This window comes from Delphinus delphis, chromosome 9 (genome assembly GCF_949987515.2).
Source record: "Delphinus delphis chromosome 9, mDelDel1.2, whole genome shotgun sequence".
In the NCBI taxonomy this organism is placed as follows: domain Eukaryota; kingdom Metazoa; phylum Chordata; class Mammalia; order Artiodactyla; family Delphinidae; genus Delphinus; species Delphinus delphis.
Genome location: NC_082691.1, coordinates 49838712 through 49858486, shown reverse-complemented (window position 1 = coordinate 49858486; position 19775 = coordinate 49838712). Strand labels below are relative to the sequence as shown.

The 19775-nt window shown below is 39.5% G+C and overlaps 1 protein-coding gene across 1 annotated transcript in view; it reads left to right on the top strand.

Annotated features, from left to right (window-relative positions):
• The window catches only part of COL1A2 (collagen type I alpha 2 chain), a 36708-nt gene extending 24329 nt beyond the window's left edge, over positions 1-12379 (top strand). The window contains exons 34-53 of the mRNA XM_060020517.1: positions 576-629; positions 1559-1612; positions 2340-2393; positions 2491-2544; positions 2641-2748; positions 3125-3178; positions 4048-4101; positions 5095-5256; positions 5996-6103; positions 6774-6881; positions 7232-7285; positions 7374-7481; positions 7627-7680; positions 8054-8161; positions 8629-8682; positions 8804-8911; positions 9240-9498; positions 9916-10100; positions 10833-11075; positions 11917-12379. Coding sequence (XP_059876500.1) covers positions 576-629; positions 1559-1612; positions 2340-2393; positions 2491-2544; positions 2641-2748; positions 3125-3178; positions 4048-4101; positions 5095-5256; positions 5996-6103; positions 6774-6881; positions 7232-7285; positions 7374-7481; positions 7627-7680; positions 8054-8161; positions 8629-8682; positions 8804-8911; positions 9240-9498; positions 9916-10100; positions 10833-11075; positions 11917-12063 — 2130 coding nt within the window. The 3' untranslated portion in view covers positions 12064-12379. The remainder of the gene's footprint in view (positions 1-575; positions 630-1558; positions 1613-2339; positions 2394-2490; positions 2545-2640; positions 2749-3124; positions 3179-4047; positions 4102-5094; positions 5257-5995; positions 6104-6773; positions 6882-7231; positions 7286-7373; positions 7482-7626; positions 7681-8053; positions 8162-8628; positions 8683-8803; positions 8912-9239; positions 9499-9915; positions 10101-10832; positions 11076-11916) is intronic.
• Positions 12380-19775: the final 7396 nt, after the last annotated feature.

The following is a 19775-nucleotide window of genomic DNA, read 5'->3' as shown; positions in this document are numbered from 1 at the left end:
TACAGTTCTTGGCAGGTGGTCTGGTAGCATTTTGATATCTATCTATATACGTTTCCCTCTGCCACCTAGCACCTACGCATTTCTAAACTCACTAATCTGGCAAAATTCCTTGCTACCATGGAATTTCACGCAAACAGATGGTGTTGAGTAATACATGAGGCTCATTTTAATGCCACTAACAATAATGCCTCAGCCTGCCCTAATTAATGGGAAGAAGCTATATTGAACAGCTGTCAACCGTGCTGCTGCATTAGTTATGCCATAAGAGTGATCAGGCACTGAAGCCCATTGTGATGTTGCCTTATAATTCTGTCCACATGAATTTGTACCTTGCTTGATTACGCTTCAGGAGGGTGTATGGAAATTAGAAAAGAATATTTAACACTAACTTGGAAAGGGCCTTGAATTATTTTTTCCTCATTCAATATTTTATAGAATGGTAGGGAATCAAAACATTACTAAAGATCTTAAATAAATAAAAGTATTATAGCATCTTCTGTAAAAACACTGTGGATTAATTTTGATTCAAAAATTTGGTCAGAAAACAAACCTTTGCTCTTGCTTTTTACTTTCAGGGTGAAACTGGTCTCAGAGGTGATGCTGGTAGCCACGGCAGAGATGGTGCTCGTGTGAGTAGAATTCTGTTGGTACTCAGATTGTTTTGTTCTGTTTTGTTTTGTTTTACATTTCACTCAATTTGAGTTGAGAAGCTTTCCAAAACTGAACTGACAAAAGAGGGATTCAAGTCTTGTAAAAGAGTATTCCATTCCTTCCTGGACCTATGACTAATAATATCAGTTTACATGTTCCAAAAGAAAAATTCAAATGAGGACTTATCCCCTTGAAAATCATAGCCTGAATTTTCTACCTTCCTTAGTGTTAACTATACCAAGTACAAACTACAGTCCAAAATCTCTAGGTTTAATAGAACATTAAATGATTGTTTATCATAGGGCTTTAGAAAAAACAATAATTCTTACATTTTAGGAAGCCAGAACCTCTAATAAGGTCCTATTTATTCAAATGTATACCCTAATAATTTATCACTCAAAGAGCAGCTCCAAAGATTAACTGTTAATGCCATGGAGATGCCAAAGATAATCCCATAAAGGTATAATAATCTTACCTAGAGTGTTGATATCATGGCTCTTCCAGGCCATAAGCCACTTGGGCTTTTCTCACCTCTCCCTCAGGCCTGATAACTCCCTGTGGCACATTCATCATATCCTTTCTCCAACTCACACAGTCCTCACAGTTCTTAGCAAGGCTAGTCATTTGCTACTCTCCAGGGAATTTTACAAGAGCAGAGAGTTCAGATCTCCCCATTGTTCCTAACCTGCCCATGACTTAGTTCCATAACCTTCACCACTAGGGTACTCCCCTCCTGAGAGTGGCTTCTCATAGTCTTGATAATTAGAACTGAAATGCTTCAAAGGCTTTCTTGATGTCCACCCAGAGTGTTCAGTCACTGTATAAGCACAGCAAGGGGAAACAGCAAGGGTCACTTTTGACGGTATGGGGGTGTTATTAACAAGACTTGTTTTCTTTTTGGTACTAGGGTGCTCCTGGTGCTGTAGGTGCCCCTGGTCCTGCTGGAGCCAATGGGGACCGGGTAAGCATGCATTTTCACTGAGTTGCAGCTCTCTGAGCCAATGGCGGTATCTAAAATTCCCTGCCACCCTGGCCCCAAAGGGCCCTGGCAATTCATTTTTATGGCTTGGTCTAAAGCCCATTGATTTAAAAACTTATCCATTAGTATGGGGCAGCAAGAAACAAACGCTGTGTGTTGCAAGTTCTCTTTCCCTTCCTGTACACGTGCCAGGTATCTGATCTATACTTCAATCCCTATCATTTGTTTTAAAGTCTTTTAAAGTCTTTCGGGGTTGCCCATTAACAATATCCTAATGCACTGAGCCTTCTTGAAGCCTTCATTGTAAAAAAAAAAAAAAAAATCAATAAAATACATAGTGTGCCCATTTCACATTGAACAGTCCACTTAAAATAGACCTTATTTATTGTATAGCACAAATTGCAGCAAATAGATCAGCCCTGTGTCCATCTAAAAATTAAAATGTCCTCCTCCTGGTATTGTGGGCACTGATTTATAGTGTTTTGGCAAGTGTATGACCAATACCATTTCACCCTCCAAAATTAATACAATATTATGCAGAGTAAGAATCCATTTCACTTTTCTCTGTGAGATGTGAATTAGTTATCTCTTTGGATGCAATTGCAAACTCTGGCAAGAGCCCACTGTCTACGCCTGTTCCCTCTGCCTCCTACCTCTTTGAGCATTTGTGTGAGGAACACTGACAAACTCATTTCTGGCCCCCTTATAGGGTGAAGCTGGTCCTGCTGGTCCCGCCGGTCCTGCTGGTCCTCGTGGAAGCCCTGTAAGTAAAAACCTGGGTCGTTTTAGACACTCATAACTTCTAGACACTCATGAATCTAAGATTGCTAAGACATTTTAAAATCCCTTTTCCCACCTAGGGTGAACGTGGTGAGGTTGGTCCCGCTGGCCCCAATGGATTTGCTGGTCCTGCTGTGAGTATCATGTGACACAGGTTAATCTGAAAACATTCCAAGTTAGCAAGTAGAGTAAGTTGGAACACCTGAACTATAACTGTTCCTTTCCAACAGGGCGCTGCTGGTCAACCTGGTGCAAAAGGAGAGAGAGGAACCAAAGGACCCAAGGGTGAAAATGGCCCTACTGGTCCCACAGGCCCCGTTGGAGCTGCTGGCCCAGCTGTAAGTTGAATTCACTGATGGTCCACACAGCCTCTGCAGTTACCCATGAAATCTTATAACTCAACATAAATCAATCAAGTGCCTGCTATATATCAGGGAACATACCAGATAGAAGACAATTTTAAAATAAGAGTTAACATTTGCATACCACTTTGCACATTATAAAAGTTTCATAAATATTGTTTTATCTCACTTCTTTGATTACCCATAAAGGTGGTAATATTGAAGTAAGGACATTTATTTTATATAACACAGATAATCATTTTACATTTCTAGATTTGATTCTAATAGACATGGGAATGATCCATTTGAAGAAAAGAGTAACATTTATAAAGATTGTTTTCTGATTTGACCATCTTTTCTTGTTTCCATTTAGGGTCCAAATGGTCCCCCTGGTCCTGCTGGAAGTCGTGGTGATGGAGGCCCCCCTGTGAGTATTTACAGTGTATTCTGATAATTTTTCTTTCTTCAGAATCTATTAGGGACAACTTGAAAGTTTGGAAATTTTTGGTAATTTGGACTATAACGAGAGTCTTGAGAGTCAAGCTAACTATTTAAAGAAATTCTGATAATGAAGTCAAGATCAGATTCATGGAATGTTAACTTAATCCCAGCTGGAACTCAGTGCACTGTATGTTGCTACCACTTCACTTGAGGTAGTGATAACCAAAGTTAACCCCAAGTAGTTTGTGAAATGGGTAAAATATTTCTTTGGTACCTTTTATCATTTTGTTGATGCCCCCCTTCTTCTGCCTGATTAGGTTCCTTCCCTTGGTGTCCAGTGCTATCACACTGACTTCCTAGAGACCCAAAGCTCCCCAGGAATCAACTCCACTGACTTCTTCCTCCTCTCATTGGACAGCAATTAATACACTTGGTCTTTTATTATACCTTCTTCTGTAAACAAAATTACTTAGTGTCCATTCCCTTAGCAGCCAGCCAGGTGGTTAAGTTATTAATATATACAGATCATATATAATAATAGTATAGTGTCTTGTCTTCTTGCTTTTACAACCATCAGGCAATATGTTAGCATTTCAAAAAAGAACTATCAGAGCCTTAATGCAAAATATAGGCATTGCAACTGGGGGCATGCTGGTCAGGAAGCTGTGTAGAGATGGAGGGTCTTCGGGGTCCTGGGTATATTTAACATAATACCCTACCTGAGGCTGTCACTGCCTACTCTTTGGTCCATCCTTGGTCACGTGTACTGAGGATTTTCCAAGGGAGAAATTTCCATCTTACCCAAATTCCTGGAGTTGGTGCTGACTGTGGAATTTTAATGTGCTTGGTTCTTAGGGTGCTACGGGTTTCCCTGGTGCTGCTGGAAGGACTGGTCCTCCTGGACCCTCTGTAAGTAAATCACTTCAAAATGTGTCTTCATTTATTTACTCTAGCCAAAATCCCTAGCCTCTAGTAAGAAACTGGTAAGAAACTCCCTATGAAAAACATGCTACTAATATTTTGCTATTACTTTCCTAATCTGAAATCAGTTTTTCTGACTCATTAAGGCAAAATCATCAGAAATTATATTAGAAATATCAGTTTAAGAGGCTTTTATTCATGTGAACGTAAGTCCCCTTGTCCCCTTTTAGGGGCATGGTCTCTTTGTTAAAAATAAAAAACAGAACAGTTTTAGTCACATATCAGATATTTCTATATCTAATTACCCTTTATGGCCAACATTCTGCCTCCGTTGTTAAAGTATAATTGTTCCTGAATTTAAAGGTGGTTTGGCCTCTAATTTAATTCTGATTCAGACTCTCCTGTCAGGACTCAAGAGAATTTAATTAATTACAAAGGATTAAGTCTTCTGGTTAAGGTTTCAGGGGAAAAAAATAGCGAAGATGTTGATTTCTTGGAATCCTTTCACAGGTTCATAACAGAAAAATCTTCATTCCCTGTAGGCATTTAATTAAACCTAGTTGAGAGCATATGTGATTCCTCAATTATGAGCAAAATGCCTGTATTGGCTTTCTTCAAAAAGAAACAAGCAGAGTCCTCCAAAACCCAAATTCCCATTCATTTACAGCTAGCTCTTATAACTCGACGTAGTTCTGATTCCAGTATGCCAGGTGGCTGGTGGCACCACATTGCTTTTTCTCACAGACATTTGCCATAGCTTCTGCCTCGGTTGTTCACTTTATTACAGCCCCAGGAGAGGAAGATGAAAGTTGCTTCTTTCTACAAGAAAGACTGTTAAGACTTCTAAACATTTCTCCAAAGTGACCAGGATATTATTTTGTTGCTTCGAGTTGTTTGCATCTTAATATTTAGAACCTCAGCTGCTCTCTCCCATCTGTGATGATTAACAGAAAGTAAATGACCTCATGTATTTGCTCACAGGGTATCACTGGCCCCCCTGGTCCCCCTGGTCCTGCTGGTAAAGAAGGACTTCGTGGGCCTCGTGGTGACCAAGGTCCAGTTGGTCGAACTGGAGAAACAGGTGCTTCTGGCCCCCCTGGCTTTGTTGGTGAGAAGGGTCCCTCTGGAGAGCCTGGTACTGCTGTAAGTGATTTCAAACTCCTCTTTCTTAATACCTTGAGTTGAATTAATATAAATCCCTTGTAAAAATCTTCAGGTGGCATATATTTGTTGATGAGTATTGCGGGCTCTCAAGTAGAGCTCAGTTGAGCCAGGAAATCTATCCAACAGATATTGAGGTGTCATGGCTTCAGCAGATGCTCAGAAGGCACTAGATGGAGATGACAATAAGTGAGGGAACTCACTGTTTTATCAATACAGCCCTTTAAGCTGTTGTGAGAGTACCTCACTGGTACTGGGATTAGAACAGCATCCCATTGCTGTGGTCACTCTACTGTAAATTAATCAATATCAGTAAGCTACCAATTTTTTAAACATGCAATGTGCAGTATTATTGCTACTCTGAAATGTGACTTTACTAGACCTGGTGCAGTTAGAGGCCAAGGTCAAAATTTGCTTCCCAGCATAAATTCTATAAGAACTCTGTTCCCTCACTCAAAGATGGCTTCATTAATCCCAACCACATATTTTTAAATGTTGTTCCATTGGTCTCAAGGAGGAACCAGGTACAAAGAAATAAACATGCCAAGATGTAAACTCATTGTCTTCACTAGAGAAAAGACAGCCAAAGATATGTTCTACTAATAGGAGGTCATCAGCCTTTTTCTAAACTGAGGATAAACTCATTCTCAGAAGCCTCAAGCCAACCTGTGTTGTCTCCTAGGGTCTTACAGTAATACTCAGTATTTTTACTGTTGTTTAGGGATCTCCTGGCACCCCAGGTCCTCAAGGTCTTCTTGGTGCTCCTGGTTTTCTGGGTCTCCCAGGCTCTAGAGGTGAACGTGGTCTACCAGGTGTTGCTGGATCTGTGGTGAGTGTTTGACACCATTCTTATTCTCATTAACATAAGAAAAGATTTAAAAGCTGCCACTTCAACTGTGACAGATTGATCAGTGAATAACTCCACTTAAGATTTTTTATTCATAGCATTTTCTTTATACAGATCACATGTCACTTATCTAAGAAGCTTTAATACCACCTTACTTAGACACATGCTATAAAAACACAGCTTAACATTATGCAGAACAATTTTTGTTCTTTTTACATGCTTAAAAACGATATAAGCTCTAATTGCATTTACTCCCCTGCAGTATGAAATGCTAGCATCATCTATCCTGTAGGAAGAATGAAACTCTAGAAGTTCTGAATCATTCTATTAAACCTAATACATGACAGCAACTAGGAACCATCTAATCTCCATAAACTCTCTCAACTTTATGAATTCATTTTATTTGGAAAATCAGATGAAACTAGACTCACCTTGTACAGAGCAACATTCCAAAAGTACATAAAGCTGACCATCTAAGTGTGTAGGAGAAGGGCAAAGATGATACTAATGACACTTCTTACCATTATGTGGCCCACTCACTTTCAATCTACCTTCTCGCTTAAACCTGGAATCCCCTGGCTAACGTTGTTTTGGGAGAATGGGAGTGGCACTCAATCCAATGAGAGGAATTTTGTCTTCTCTGCCTCTTTAGGGTGAACCTGGCCCCCTCGGCATTGCAGGCCCAACTGGGGCCCGTGGTCCCCCTGGTGCTGTGGGTAATCCTGGCGTCAATGGTGCTCCTGGTGAAGCTGGTCGTGATGTGAGTCCAACATTTGGTTTGTAAAATGTAACCTAGCAGTACTTCCTTGTGTGTAACTTTGTATCCTGAGCTGAGGTCTACATGTACTCACCACTCCCAGTATCGACAATCCTAAAAATAACTTGGGCTAGGGAATGAGTCTTTAAGTAGCATACTTCAAGTTGGCCAACATATTAAAAAGAAAATTCTATAAAAATCTAGGTTGGCAAGTTCTTGTTCCTATTTTTAACAGCCTGAAGAGCGGGTTCTCCATTGGGCACTGGGAGTAATGAAGGCAGATAGCTGAACTGTAGGGGTCAGTGAGCTACAGAGCCTCCCTAAGCACCTTAATTGGCATGGTGTCTTCACAGGGCAACCCTGGGAATGATGGTCCCCCAGGCCGCGATGGTCAAGCTGGACACAAGGTCAGTACACCTCACCGTTGTTCTCTAACTTAAAAGGGACTAAACTACAGGCCAGATTGATGCTAAGCTTCATTTCTGCCTTCGGCAGGGGGATCGTGGTTACCCTGGTAACGCTGGTCCCACTGGTACTGTGGGTGCACCTGGTCCTCAAGGCCCTGTGGGTCCAACTGGCAAACATGGACACCGCGGTGAACCTGTAAGTTAATAAATACCAGTCCCTTAATGCTGTCATCCTCAGCAGGCTTTACCTCTGACCTCCCCACACCTGGGAACTGTGGTGGCCTAGGGAGGAGGATCTTGGGCTTGGCTGATAAATTGTGTTTTTCTTTTCTAATTCACAGGGTCCTTCTGGTCCCATTGGTCTGGCCGGTGCTGTTGGTCCAAGAGGTCCTAGTGTATGTACATGGTGAAGATTTCTGTACAACAGTTAGGGAGGATCAGTCCGCACTGTACATTAAAAAAGATAAATAATACATAGACTGGATTTTATATATTTTTTGAAAATTTAGTCCATGTGGAGAGTTGCTACAAATACCTTTTAATCTCTTATATTTCAAATCTATTCTTATTTGTATTAAATTATCACAATGCTTAGCCACTTTACAGACAGCTCAACTAAAGCAGATTAAGAGTTGGGAGTAGCACCCACATGGCTTGTAGACCTTTGCATGTCTTGAATTATCTTTGTAAACAGATTGAACAATATTTGTGGAGAATTGAGTGTCATCTTTCAAAGGTAAATGTCCTATCTGTCCTTTTTCTTTATAGGGCCCACAGGGTATTCGAGGTGATAAGGGAGAGCCTGGTGATAAGGGGCCCAGAGGTCTTCCTGGCTTAAAGGGACACAATGGATTGCAGGGTCTTCCTGGTCTTGCTGTAAGTACAATGTGGACATCCAGCATGTACACAGATCTTAAAGTCCTTCAACACAGAATGAACTTCCTCACAATTTCACTGCTATTGTTCTAAACTGTCCTACATCATATTCACTTCCCGTTCTCTAAGTCCATAGCTCAGAGGTAATGCTATTTCATCCCAACATGAAAAGGTGAGGGTTAGGGGAGATAGAAATATACGTATATTAAAATCTCCTGGCAACAATGTCCTTCAACCCCACTTAAAATAAATATAATCAGAGGAATGACTAATATTGCACTTCTGAAGTGGCTTGTAGAAAAAAATAACTGAATATAATAGACATAATGAGAGAAAAGAGCCCCATTTTACATTTTCAATTTTCTCAATCCAGAGTCCATTGAAACTAAAGTTTTCCATTCAATTTTTTGAAATCTGTGTATCGACACATGTTCTGAAAGTGTGATTTTCCTATTCTCTCTTTAAAGGGTCATCATGGCGATCAAGGTGCTCCTGGCACTGTGGGTCCTGCTGGTCCTAGGGTAGGTCAACTAAGAGACGTTTATCTCTGAAAGGAGCCTATGGCAGGCAGTAAGCCCCAGACCTCTTCTCCCTTGTGGGGTTTTTGCTGGCTCACACAGACTTGGTTTCCTTCTTCCCTAGGGCCCTTCTGGTCCTTCTGGCCCTTCTGGCAAGGATGGTCGCACTGGACATCCTGGTGCAGTGGGACCTGCTGGCATTCGTGGCTCTCAGGGTAGCCAAGGTCCTTCTGTAAGTATGATTTAGGGAAATAATAAGGGGCATCACTGACCTAAGGGAATATCTTCTTTAGACTAAACCAAGACAATTACAATGACACATTAAAGTAGTCCCCCATTTCTGTATGTTTTCTAAAATATATAAAAATTGTCTGTATGCAATGAGCTCTATAAACCCATCCCTGCAAGTATGCCTGGGAGCAAGTTGTTATTTACATGAACTTGATTCTTTTTTACTTATTAGAACATGCTTTTGTGTGAATCTCGACGGAAAACCTGCTCTCATTCTCTCTCACTGTAACCAAATACAAAGCCTCCTCTTTCTTACTTACACTCTGCAGGGCCCTCCTGGTCCTCCTGGCCCTCCTGGCCCTCCTGGCCCCAGTGGTGGTGGTTATGACTTCGGTTTTGATGGAGACTTCTACAGGGCTGACCAGCCTCGCTCACCACCATCTCTCAGACCCAAGGATTATGAAGTTGATGCTACTCTGAAATCTCTCAACAACCAGATTGAGACTCTTCTTACTCCAGAAGGCTCTAGGAAGAACCCAGCGCGCACATGCCGTGACTTGAGACTCAGCCACCCAGAATGGAGCAGTGGTAGGTTGAGATGTCCAACCAGAATGACCCTTCTCACAAGTTAGGCTTTTCAAAATCAGTTCCCACTGATATTTAGAGGAAAAAGGTATTTGGGTAAAAACTGCATTATGTGAAATCATACCCACTTAATAAAACATTTTCTTCTCCCAACCAGCACCCATTTTCAAGATTGTCTTGATATCTGTTTTTGCCCTTTTCATGGTATTATGTACCCTGATTTGATTTTCATGGAGAGGAGAGGAGGAACTGTCTAATTTAGAAAATAGCCACCCTCTTCCTGTTAATGTGGAGTAGACAATATAACAGTACAATCAGAACTGTTACTTATGGGAATCAGAATCTTTGACTAGTGATTATTAGAACCTATATGCCACTCAATGAGAGGTTTTATGATCTGGGTCTTGTTTTTTCTAAAAGGTTACTACTGGGTTGACCCTAACCAAGGATGTACTATGGATGCTATCAAAGTATACTGTGATTTCTCTACTGGCGAAACCTGCATCCGGGCTCAGCCTGAAAACATCCCAGTCAAGAACTGGTACAGAAGTTCCAAGGCCAAGAAGCACGTCTGGGTAGGAGAAACTATCAATGGTGGTACCCAGGTAAGGAATCCTACAAACATTCCTTCTCCTACTAAATAATATCTTGTTCGGATTATTCGTTTTTTAATTATCTACATTTTAGCCCTTTACCAAAATGGGCTTTTTAAAAGAACCTGCTCTGTTCTTGGGTTTGGTTATATCCTAGATTGCACATTAAAGATGGATTGATTAGACATATCCATATAATTCAAAAATAATTATTCAAATGTGACTTAATTGATAATCGCTGGAGAAACTGACTAACGTCATTAAGTGTGAAGGAGTACTGGCCAGCATGTAGTCCAGTACTCATGCCACATGTATTTTCAAGATATGAGCTTTTCTGAATTTCTAATTAAAAGTTTTCATCAACTTTATTGGTGGGAATTATAGAAAACTAAAGGGGTCTGAATCTCTAGATCCTTGCTCTCTTATTTTAAAAAAAGAAACACGTATATATGTGTGTGTGTGCGTGTGCGTGTGCGTGTGTGTGTGTGTGTGTGTGTGTGTGTGTGTATCTGGGCTTTATCTGAAACAGGTCCCTTTTTGAGATGACTTGCCTCAGCTTGGTAGTTCTTATGTTCCTTCTAGGTAGCTTATATTTCAAAGACAAGTGAATTGAGTTTCCTTTAAAAGTACAAGTTCAGATCTGAGTCCATTATTCCTCTCTATACCAGACTGTTTTTTTAAATTTGACTCTTAGTATCTGAGTCCTTCTTCATTTAACTGGAATGCCCATCTTATTCTCTGTAGTTTGAATATAATGTTGAAGGAGTAACTACCAAGGAAATGGCTACCCAACTTGCCTTCATGCGCCTGCTGGCCAACCATGCCTCTCAAAACATCACCTACCATTGCAAGAACAGCATTGCATACATGGATGAGGAGACTGGCAACCTGAAAAAGGCTGTCATTCTGCAAGGATCCAATGATGTTGAACTTGTTGCTGAGGGCAACAGCAGATTCACTTACACTGTTCTTGTAGATGGCTGCTCTGTAAGTAATAGTGAAGTATGGGAATAACATTTATTTGGGAAGTGGGATAGTGGAGCATAGACCATTAAATGAACAGATGAATGAGAGACCAAACTTATTTGATTTCTCTTTCATAAATGTATTTGTTTAAATTCAGATGGTAAATTCAGAATATTCTTATCAGATCTTGCCTTCTGAAATTTTCTGAAATACTGAAATATATACTCTGTTCCATGTATTAGTTATTTGTCTTCTAACATGAGTTTCTTAAATGATGATGTATACCCATAAGTTAAAATTACTTGAGGTTAAAAGGGCCCAAACTGTAATTTATAGTTATATGTATTTTATTTTATTTATTAGTATGACCTATATTTAATTTTTCTTTATGCCTTCTCTATAATATACTATAAATTGAAGAAAATTTAAATTCACTAATAGTAGTACTGCATAGCCACCCTACCACACACATCCTGAAAAGATACTGTAGAAATAAGCCGCTTGGAATATGCATTGGAACGTTTTTTTTTATAAAATTAGACTGGTAGGAAACCTCTCCCTGTAAAGACAGCCCTGATGCTACTGTTTCAAAGATAGACTTGTTGATCTGAGACACACATCTTCAGAAGGACATAAGCCAAAAAGTGGTTATTATAATATCTAGTATATAATATTATATAACATATAATTATATATAAATATTATCTAATATATTATATAATTATATATAAATATATGTTCTATATAATTATATATTATATAATACAATTGTATGCAATATATAATTATATAATATTATACAAGATGGTTAGGTTCCGTAATAGTGCTGCTTTATGTATATTTTTCTTCTCTTTTTAAACAGAAAAAGATAAATGAATGGAGAAAGACAATCATTGAATATAAAACAAATAAGCCATCTCGCCTGCCCATCCTTGATATTGCACCTTTGGACATCGGTGGCGCTGACCAAGAAATCAGATTGAACATTGGCCCAGTCTGTTTCAAATAAATGAACTCAACCTAAATTAAAGAAAAAGGAAATCTGAAAAATTTCTCTCTTGGCCATTTCTTTTTCTTCTTTCTTAACTGAAAGCTGAATCCTTCCATTTCTTCTGCACATCTACTTGCTTAAATTGTGGGCAAAAGAGAAGAAGAAGGATTGATCAGAGCATTGTGCAATACGATTTAATTAATTCCCTTTCCCTTTCCCCCTCTCCAAAAATCTGGAATTTTTTTTTTTCAACAGTCTTAAACTTGTTGTGGAAAATGTCAACCTTTGTAAGAAAACCAAAATAAAAATTGAAAAATAAAAACCATGAACATTTGCACCACTTGTGGCTTTTGAATATCTTCCACAGAGGGAAGTTTAAAACCCAAACTTCCAAAGGTGTAAACTACCTCAAAACACTTTCCTGTGAGTGTGATCCACCCCATTAGGTGCTGACCTAGACAGAGTTGAGCTGAGGTATCTGTTTTTTGTTCAAAATACAAAGGTGCTAACTAATAGTATTTCAGATACTTGAAGAATGTTGATGGTGCTAGGAGAATTTGAGAAGAAATACTCCTCTGTGTTGAGTTATATTGTGTATTTTTTTTTCATTTGATTTAACATCAGTACTTTACATCTTATTCCCGAATAAAAGTAAGTGGATCGTTTGCCCAACATTGTCCTCTTCTTTAAATTCAGCATTTGTTCTTTGCCAGTCTCATTTTCATCCTCTCCCATGGTTCCAAAGAAGCCTTGTTTCTCGGACAAGCAGAAAAATTAAATTGTACCTATTTTGTATATGTGAGATGTTTAAATAAATTGTGCAAAAAATGAAATAAAGCATGTTTGGTTTTCCAAAGAAAATATTGAGTAGAATTCCTTGCTTCAATGCTCTTTGCAGTATAAATATGGATTATAGCATCTCTAACCAGCCATTAGACCGAGTATTTCTCATTAGATAGGAACTATGCAAAAAGGGCAGTTTGGTATGGTAGAAAGAGCAGAGAACAAGGACCCTGGAGATCTGAGCTCCAATTCTGGCTCAGCTCCTTCTGGCTAAATGACCTTGAGTGCTTTACCTTTCTGAGTTTCAGTTCATCTATAACATGGGGAAGATTCCTTCTCTGAACTGTTAAACATTTGCCCTACTCAAAATACATAATACCTAAGCAACATGGCAATTGTTGACCTAAGTTTATTCTAAGTAGAGGTCCATAGAACTTTTTGGTTTATTATCCATTAAGCACTTTGAAACAGTGGCTGTAAGTTGGTCTATGCACAATTAATACTATTAACTAAAACAGTTTCAAATATTCAGTAAAAATGCCACACACTTAAATCTGATGCAACTGAGTACAATGCCTGTTAAGAGGTAATGTGTGTGCTGTCAATCAGCACAGACAGTTGTGGATAATAGTACCACGAACACCTACCTGTCAAATCAAGTTCATTTTCCCCCGCTGCACCTTTCAATGACATCTTTAATACACTTAAACATAGTAATGTGTCAAGTATAATCTTAAGATTGATTTAGAGCTTATTTCCTGTTGCAGAACATAATTGTGATTGTAATATTTGCCTCCTGTTATAAGTCATCTCGAGATTCAATTAGTTTTTAAAGCAAAAGACTGAACATGATAAACATCTAAAATTAACTCTAAAAAAGTTAACAAGGTCTGCTAACCAAATGGTATCTTCAAATTGTGGTCCTTCCACCACCTAAATCAGAACACTAGAATGCTTATTAAAATGCAGATTCCCAATCCTCAACCACCAAATTAAGATTTAGTAAGGAATCAGTATTCTTTTAAGCACCTTGAAAAATTCTGACATGCACCAATTGGGAAACCACTGGATAAGGTGATTTCAACAATCCTTTGTAGTTTTAACATTTTATGTCTGGCAAGAACGAATCAATATACCTAACCAAGCAACATAAAACTGAACCTCTGGGATCAGAGTACTAGTACTCCCCACAAATTACTAATTGAAACAGCCAAGACAAACTTACATAATAACCAGTTAGAAATCTCTGGATAAAGCATATGCTATGCCCTCAGGCTCGCAGTACAAGAACAAACCATAAAGTTGATAAAGTTGGTATAAGGAAGGGAGAAAGAGAAGGAAGAAAACCAACATTTATTGAGTACCAACTACGAGCCAAAACTATGCTACATGTTAGTAATGACTTTTGTCAAACTGTATCCAAATAGGCAGATTTCCTAAGCAAGCAGTCACTTAATAATCATTTAATCATCCTTATGAGATAGTATAGGAAAATAGTTAAATAATGATATATCTGATAGATAACAATAAGGAAATAAATGATAGAATATCTAATAAATACTAATGAGGAAAAAATAATGATATATCTAACAGATAATAATAGGAAAATAGTGAAATAAATTTTTGTATCTCAATAACATTTACGAGGATAATTAAACAAAAGAAAAAATGTAATAGAATGTTACAATCTTTAAAATATAATATTCAAGCACACTGTCATTAAAAATATTTTAAATGCAATGTAAAAATACTGAGTAGGTACATTTATGTAGTAATGATAGAAATGATTTTTATGTCTTAATTATCCAAATCTGCTATAATGTAGTTATATTACTTTTATCATTTACAACAAATTTACTCTTAAAATATCATGAAAAGAAATAAGCAGTCACAAGTGAAAACAATCCTGGTTGAAGAGTGACCAACTCCAGGGGAAGGGTGGTCACCCTCCTGCCCACCCACTTTCTGAAAGAGAAGGAAAATCCTAACCTAAGAGTCATCATTCACCATGTCCCAGCCACTCTGGGGGACACTGGGGAGGGGTGTACAAAGCCATACCAGGCAGCAGCATCCTCAGGGATCTCGCAGCTCAATTGCAGAGAGAGAATAAAATAATGCCTGAACACAATTTTAAACGAAGTGTCCTCTGAGGATAGCAGAGGACACTATTAATTAAGGAGATGGAATCCCAGGAAATTGACCTTAGCCTCATGCAGTAACAGTGATATTTGGATTGAGCTGGCCAGCTCTTGCCAGAGATCTCATATCACCTTCTAGCCTTCTGTCTGGCTAAATGTTTCTTTTCCAGAAGCCACATATTAAAACAGTCTGGTACTTACCGAGACAGGAGGTCCACTGTTAGTGTTTCCAGGGCCTGGGCAATGTCCTGAAGTCTTGGCCTTTGAACGGCAGGTCCCCTCTTCAGAGGCTAATCACCAGACTCAAGGGAACCTCCTCATAACATCTCCCGACCCTTGGTCATGTGAAGGTCAGCTGCCTCTAACTTGTGTTACTGTGAGAGGGAAGAAGATTGCACATGAGAGAGTTGAAGGAGCTAGGTAGCCAAGATGAGGGGAAGAGATATTAATGAAGTCTGGTAAAAAGGGTCATTTAAAATTCCAAAGTCAATACAGCTAATGCACTGGCAAAGAGCAAAGACACCTGAGCAATGCTGAACACATTTATTATGTTTAATGCCAAAAGACTTTTTTATGCTATTCCACTTAATATCACTGAAAAGGAAGTTCACAAATTGGATTATATGTAAGAAAAGTTGGAAATGTCATTTTGGGTCAGAACAACAATCCATCTAGATAAGTACTTTGCCTTTGACAGTGGCACCAGGGGAAATTTGGGAGAAGCAGTGGTTGGCACTTCCCATGAAGCCAGCCTCAAAACTCCCATTTAATAACCCTTTGTAAATCTTTTTTGTACATAGATGTATCTAAACCCTTCCAGAGCCCTCTATCTGTTTTGAAATATGTTGGTATTACAGTACCAACAGGAGAGAGCTAATGCTCAATTGTTAGCTCAGCTTCCTGGCCCTCTGATCAAGGAGCTGAATATGTTTTCTATCCCTGTGCCTGGATCAGCCAGGGATTCAACAACTCAGTGGCCTGGGGGGAGCACCAGCAACTGCAACAATGGGGCCATAGACAGCCCATAATGATTGACTTATCCCTGCAGTTCAATGAAATGAGCATATAATTTGTGGTTGGCAGCCAAGGTTATGCGCACCAGCTCCACCACCGACTAGCCACGGGCCCTTGGGAAAGTCTCTTAAGTTTTCTGAGAATTTGGTTAACATACCTGCTCTCAAGAGATTTCCATCAGCATACCTACTGTGCCTATCTCACAGAACCACTGGGAGGACTAAGTGGGGCATATGTGAAAGTGCTTAATGAAGTGTAGGCAAATGTTACCTGTCATCATTAGGTCTAAAACTTCCTGTCACTTGTAATTTCCTCTTGATTTAAGTTCCTATCCCTGGCCCTCCAGTTTAGGGAGAGGAGAGACTAGAATTTAAATTTAATTAGCACCATTCTCGAACCGGTAGTCTATCAATTTTGAGTTGTGCCTCCCTATCAGTAAAAATGTGAGCTCTTACAACTAATTCTGTTAATCTATTTATATGTAAATGCTATATGTGTACTGTTGCACTAATGTATTATGTGCAATATAAAACCTACATGGAAAAAAATGTTAAAAGACAGAAAATAAATACAAATAGAAAATTCCACACTCCGTTGGATCATTTGGCACACACCTTGGCATGTATCACCTACCCACCCCCATTTCAGAGACTATTGCTCTAAACAGGACTCATGGTGGGCTCCAGGGGAGAACAGGACATCAGTGAACTCCTGAAATAGAGTGCTAAATTTTGTGTGTGTGTGCATATTTATTGGAAAAGGGTCCACAACTTTCTTCATCTAAGCCAAGGGGTACATGACCAAAAAAGATGTTATAAACCAATAACCAAAAGAAGTACTACCCACTTCATTAAACCTGGACTTTTCTGAACTAGACTTTCATAGCTCACCTTGGGTCTCATACTCAACACGCTGCTTCTCCTATCCTAAGACCCAAGAGAATGAACCAACAATGGCCCAAATTAAAATAGAGGTTTGTCATTCATTCTTTCACTTCGCTGCTATAGACCTCTATCCTATGCTTTAACAAGTCTTCGCACATGCTTTATGACCCAGCCTTATACTCTGCAACATCAAAATGCACCTGTCCACAGAACTTCTTCAAATGAGAACAAAGTCAATAATGGAGATCAATTAATGAGTTATGCCTTTTAGGTAAAATATGCAAATGTAAGTTATATATTTTTTTTTTGAAAAAAAGAAGTTTTAACCTAAAAGGGATTAAAAATCTGGGCACTATTAGAGGTTGTAAGGACAGTAATAGGAACATGTTTTTCAGGGACCCTCAAATCACCTCTTAGAACCAAAATGTCTCCTCTTCATCTGGCTGCTCCCAAGCAGAGCTATTATTCTGAGTCCAAGGTGTAAGAGTAATCTTGGCCAGAATTAGCAATCCTAATGGATGCTAGAAAGGTATCTTTAAAACTACAATTCACTACATATTTAAAGATGTACTTTATTATTACTAATCATAAACACTAAATGTACTTTTCTGCTAAAGTAAATATTTTTCTGCTGCAGCATTGCTGTTGGTGTCCACTGAATAATTAACCATAAACAGCATGGAAAAAAAACAGAAACGATTTTTTTTTTCATGGAATCTATTAATGCCAGGCAGGATAAGAACACTCACTCACAAACCACTGTGCTGAGTGGATGGCCTTTCTCTCCCTACTGGATGTCACTTCAAGTTCACTGCTCCCCCTGCTGACTGGATAATAGAACACCCCAGTCTTTTAACACTGCCACATGCACAACATCAGAGAATGAAAACTCGGATTTAGGAGGAGAAAATAGAACAGTTTCCTGTGCTTATTTCCTGTCTGCCCCAGACACACAGCCTTCTTTCCAGATGGAGAGATAGTGTCCATAGTGGTCTACCTTATGTCCTCAATGCTCCCTTTTTTTAACTTACCCTCTCTAATCTATCCTTAATATCTCTCTCATAGAGCTAATAAATGGAAGTCCCAAGGAGAAAAACATAAAGCTCAAAAGGAGAATGGCCTTTTGGGTGAGCAGTGCTGCCCAATGCTGCAAATGTTGCCCCCAAATACCGTGAGTAATCCTTCAGGATTCAAGCAAGAGGTTTTAAGGATTATACGGAACAGAGAGAAGAGGATGTGCCAGAAAGAACAGGAGCTTAGTAAGCCGAGCTATCTGGATTTAAATCCTGTCTCCACCATTTCATCATCCATAAAATGGTGATAACGATGGCACTACCCATCGGACTGTTAGGATCGGAAGCAGGAATGCATAGCAGCTTGTGAGGTTGGTGTAGAGAAAGTACCCAGCACCACTGTTATCATTATCCCTACAAGGCTGGATCTTCGTGAAAGCCCCCCCCCCTTTTTTTTGAATTTTATTTTATTTATATTTTTATACAGCAGGTTCTTATTAGTTACCCATTTTATACATATTAGTGTATAAATGTCAATCCCAATCTCCCAATTCAACACACCACCACCAGCCCCCACCACTTTCCCCCCTTGGTGTCCATACGTTTGTTCTCTACATCTGTGTCTCAGTTTCTGCCCTGCAAACTGGTTCATCTGTACCATTCTCCTAGGTTCCACATATATGCGTTAATATATGATATTTGTTTTTCTCTTTCTGACTTACTTCACTCTTTATGACAGTCTCTAAATCCATGCACGTCTCTACAAATGACCCAATTTTGCTCCTTTTTATGGCTGAGTAATATTCCACTGTATATGTGTACCACATCTTCTTTATCCATTCGTCTGTCAATGGGCATTGATGGGTGGCATTGGGTTCCCTCCCTGTTTGTTGTTTGGCCTCAGGCGACCCAACACTGGAACCTACCTGGGCTCTGTGGTGGGGCTAATGGTGAACTCTGGGAGGGCTCACACCAAGGAGTACTTCCCAGAACTTATGCTGCCAGTGTCCTTGTCCTCACAGTGAGACACTGCCAGCCCCCGCCTCTGCAGGAGACTCTCCAACACTAGCAGGTAGGTCTGGTTCAGTCTCCTATGGGGTCATTGCTCCTTCCCCTGGGTCCTGATGCACACACTACTTTGTGTGTGCCCTCCAAGAGTGGAGTCTCTGTTTCCCCCAGTCCTGTCGAAGTCCTGCAATCAAATCCCGTTAGCCTTCAACGTCTGATTCTCTAGGAATTCCTCCCCCCATTTCCAGACCCCCAGGTTGGTAAGCCTGACGTGGGGCTCAGAACCTTCACTCCAGCGGGTGGACTTCTGTGGTTTAAGTGTTCTCCAGTTTGTGAGTCACCCACCCAGCAGTTATGGGATTTGATTTTACTGTGATTGCACCCCTCCTACCATCTCACTGTGGCTTCTCCTTTGTCTTTGGATGTGCGGTATCTTTTTTGGTGAGTTCCCGTGTCTTCCTGTGGATGATTGCTCAGCAGTTAGTTGTGATTCTGGTGCTCTCACAAGAGGGAGTGAATGCACCTCCTTCCACTCCACCATCTTGAACCAACTCCTTCCCTGAAAACCTTTAACTACATTGCTAAGAAAAGTAATCACCTTTCTACAGGTACTATCTTCTCTGACAGCAGTGGCCTAAAACGGCAACACATCTACAATTCAACTACTACACTTCAATTTCTTCTACCACAAATAGATTCTAGCAAACTTCCAAACCCTCACAACTTTTGGTGAATACTTCTCCACAATCCAATTTTTTAAAGTACTTTTATCAAAAGCTTGAAAATCTTTTCAATTTTTTATAACAACAACAACAAAATAATAATAGTTTCACTCTGACAGTTAAAAAAATAAAAGAAGTAAAATTTCTGACAAATAGAACAAACTTGCA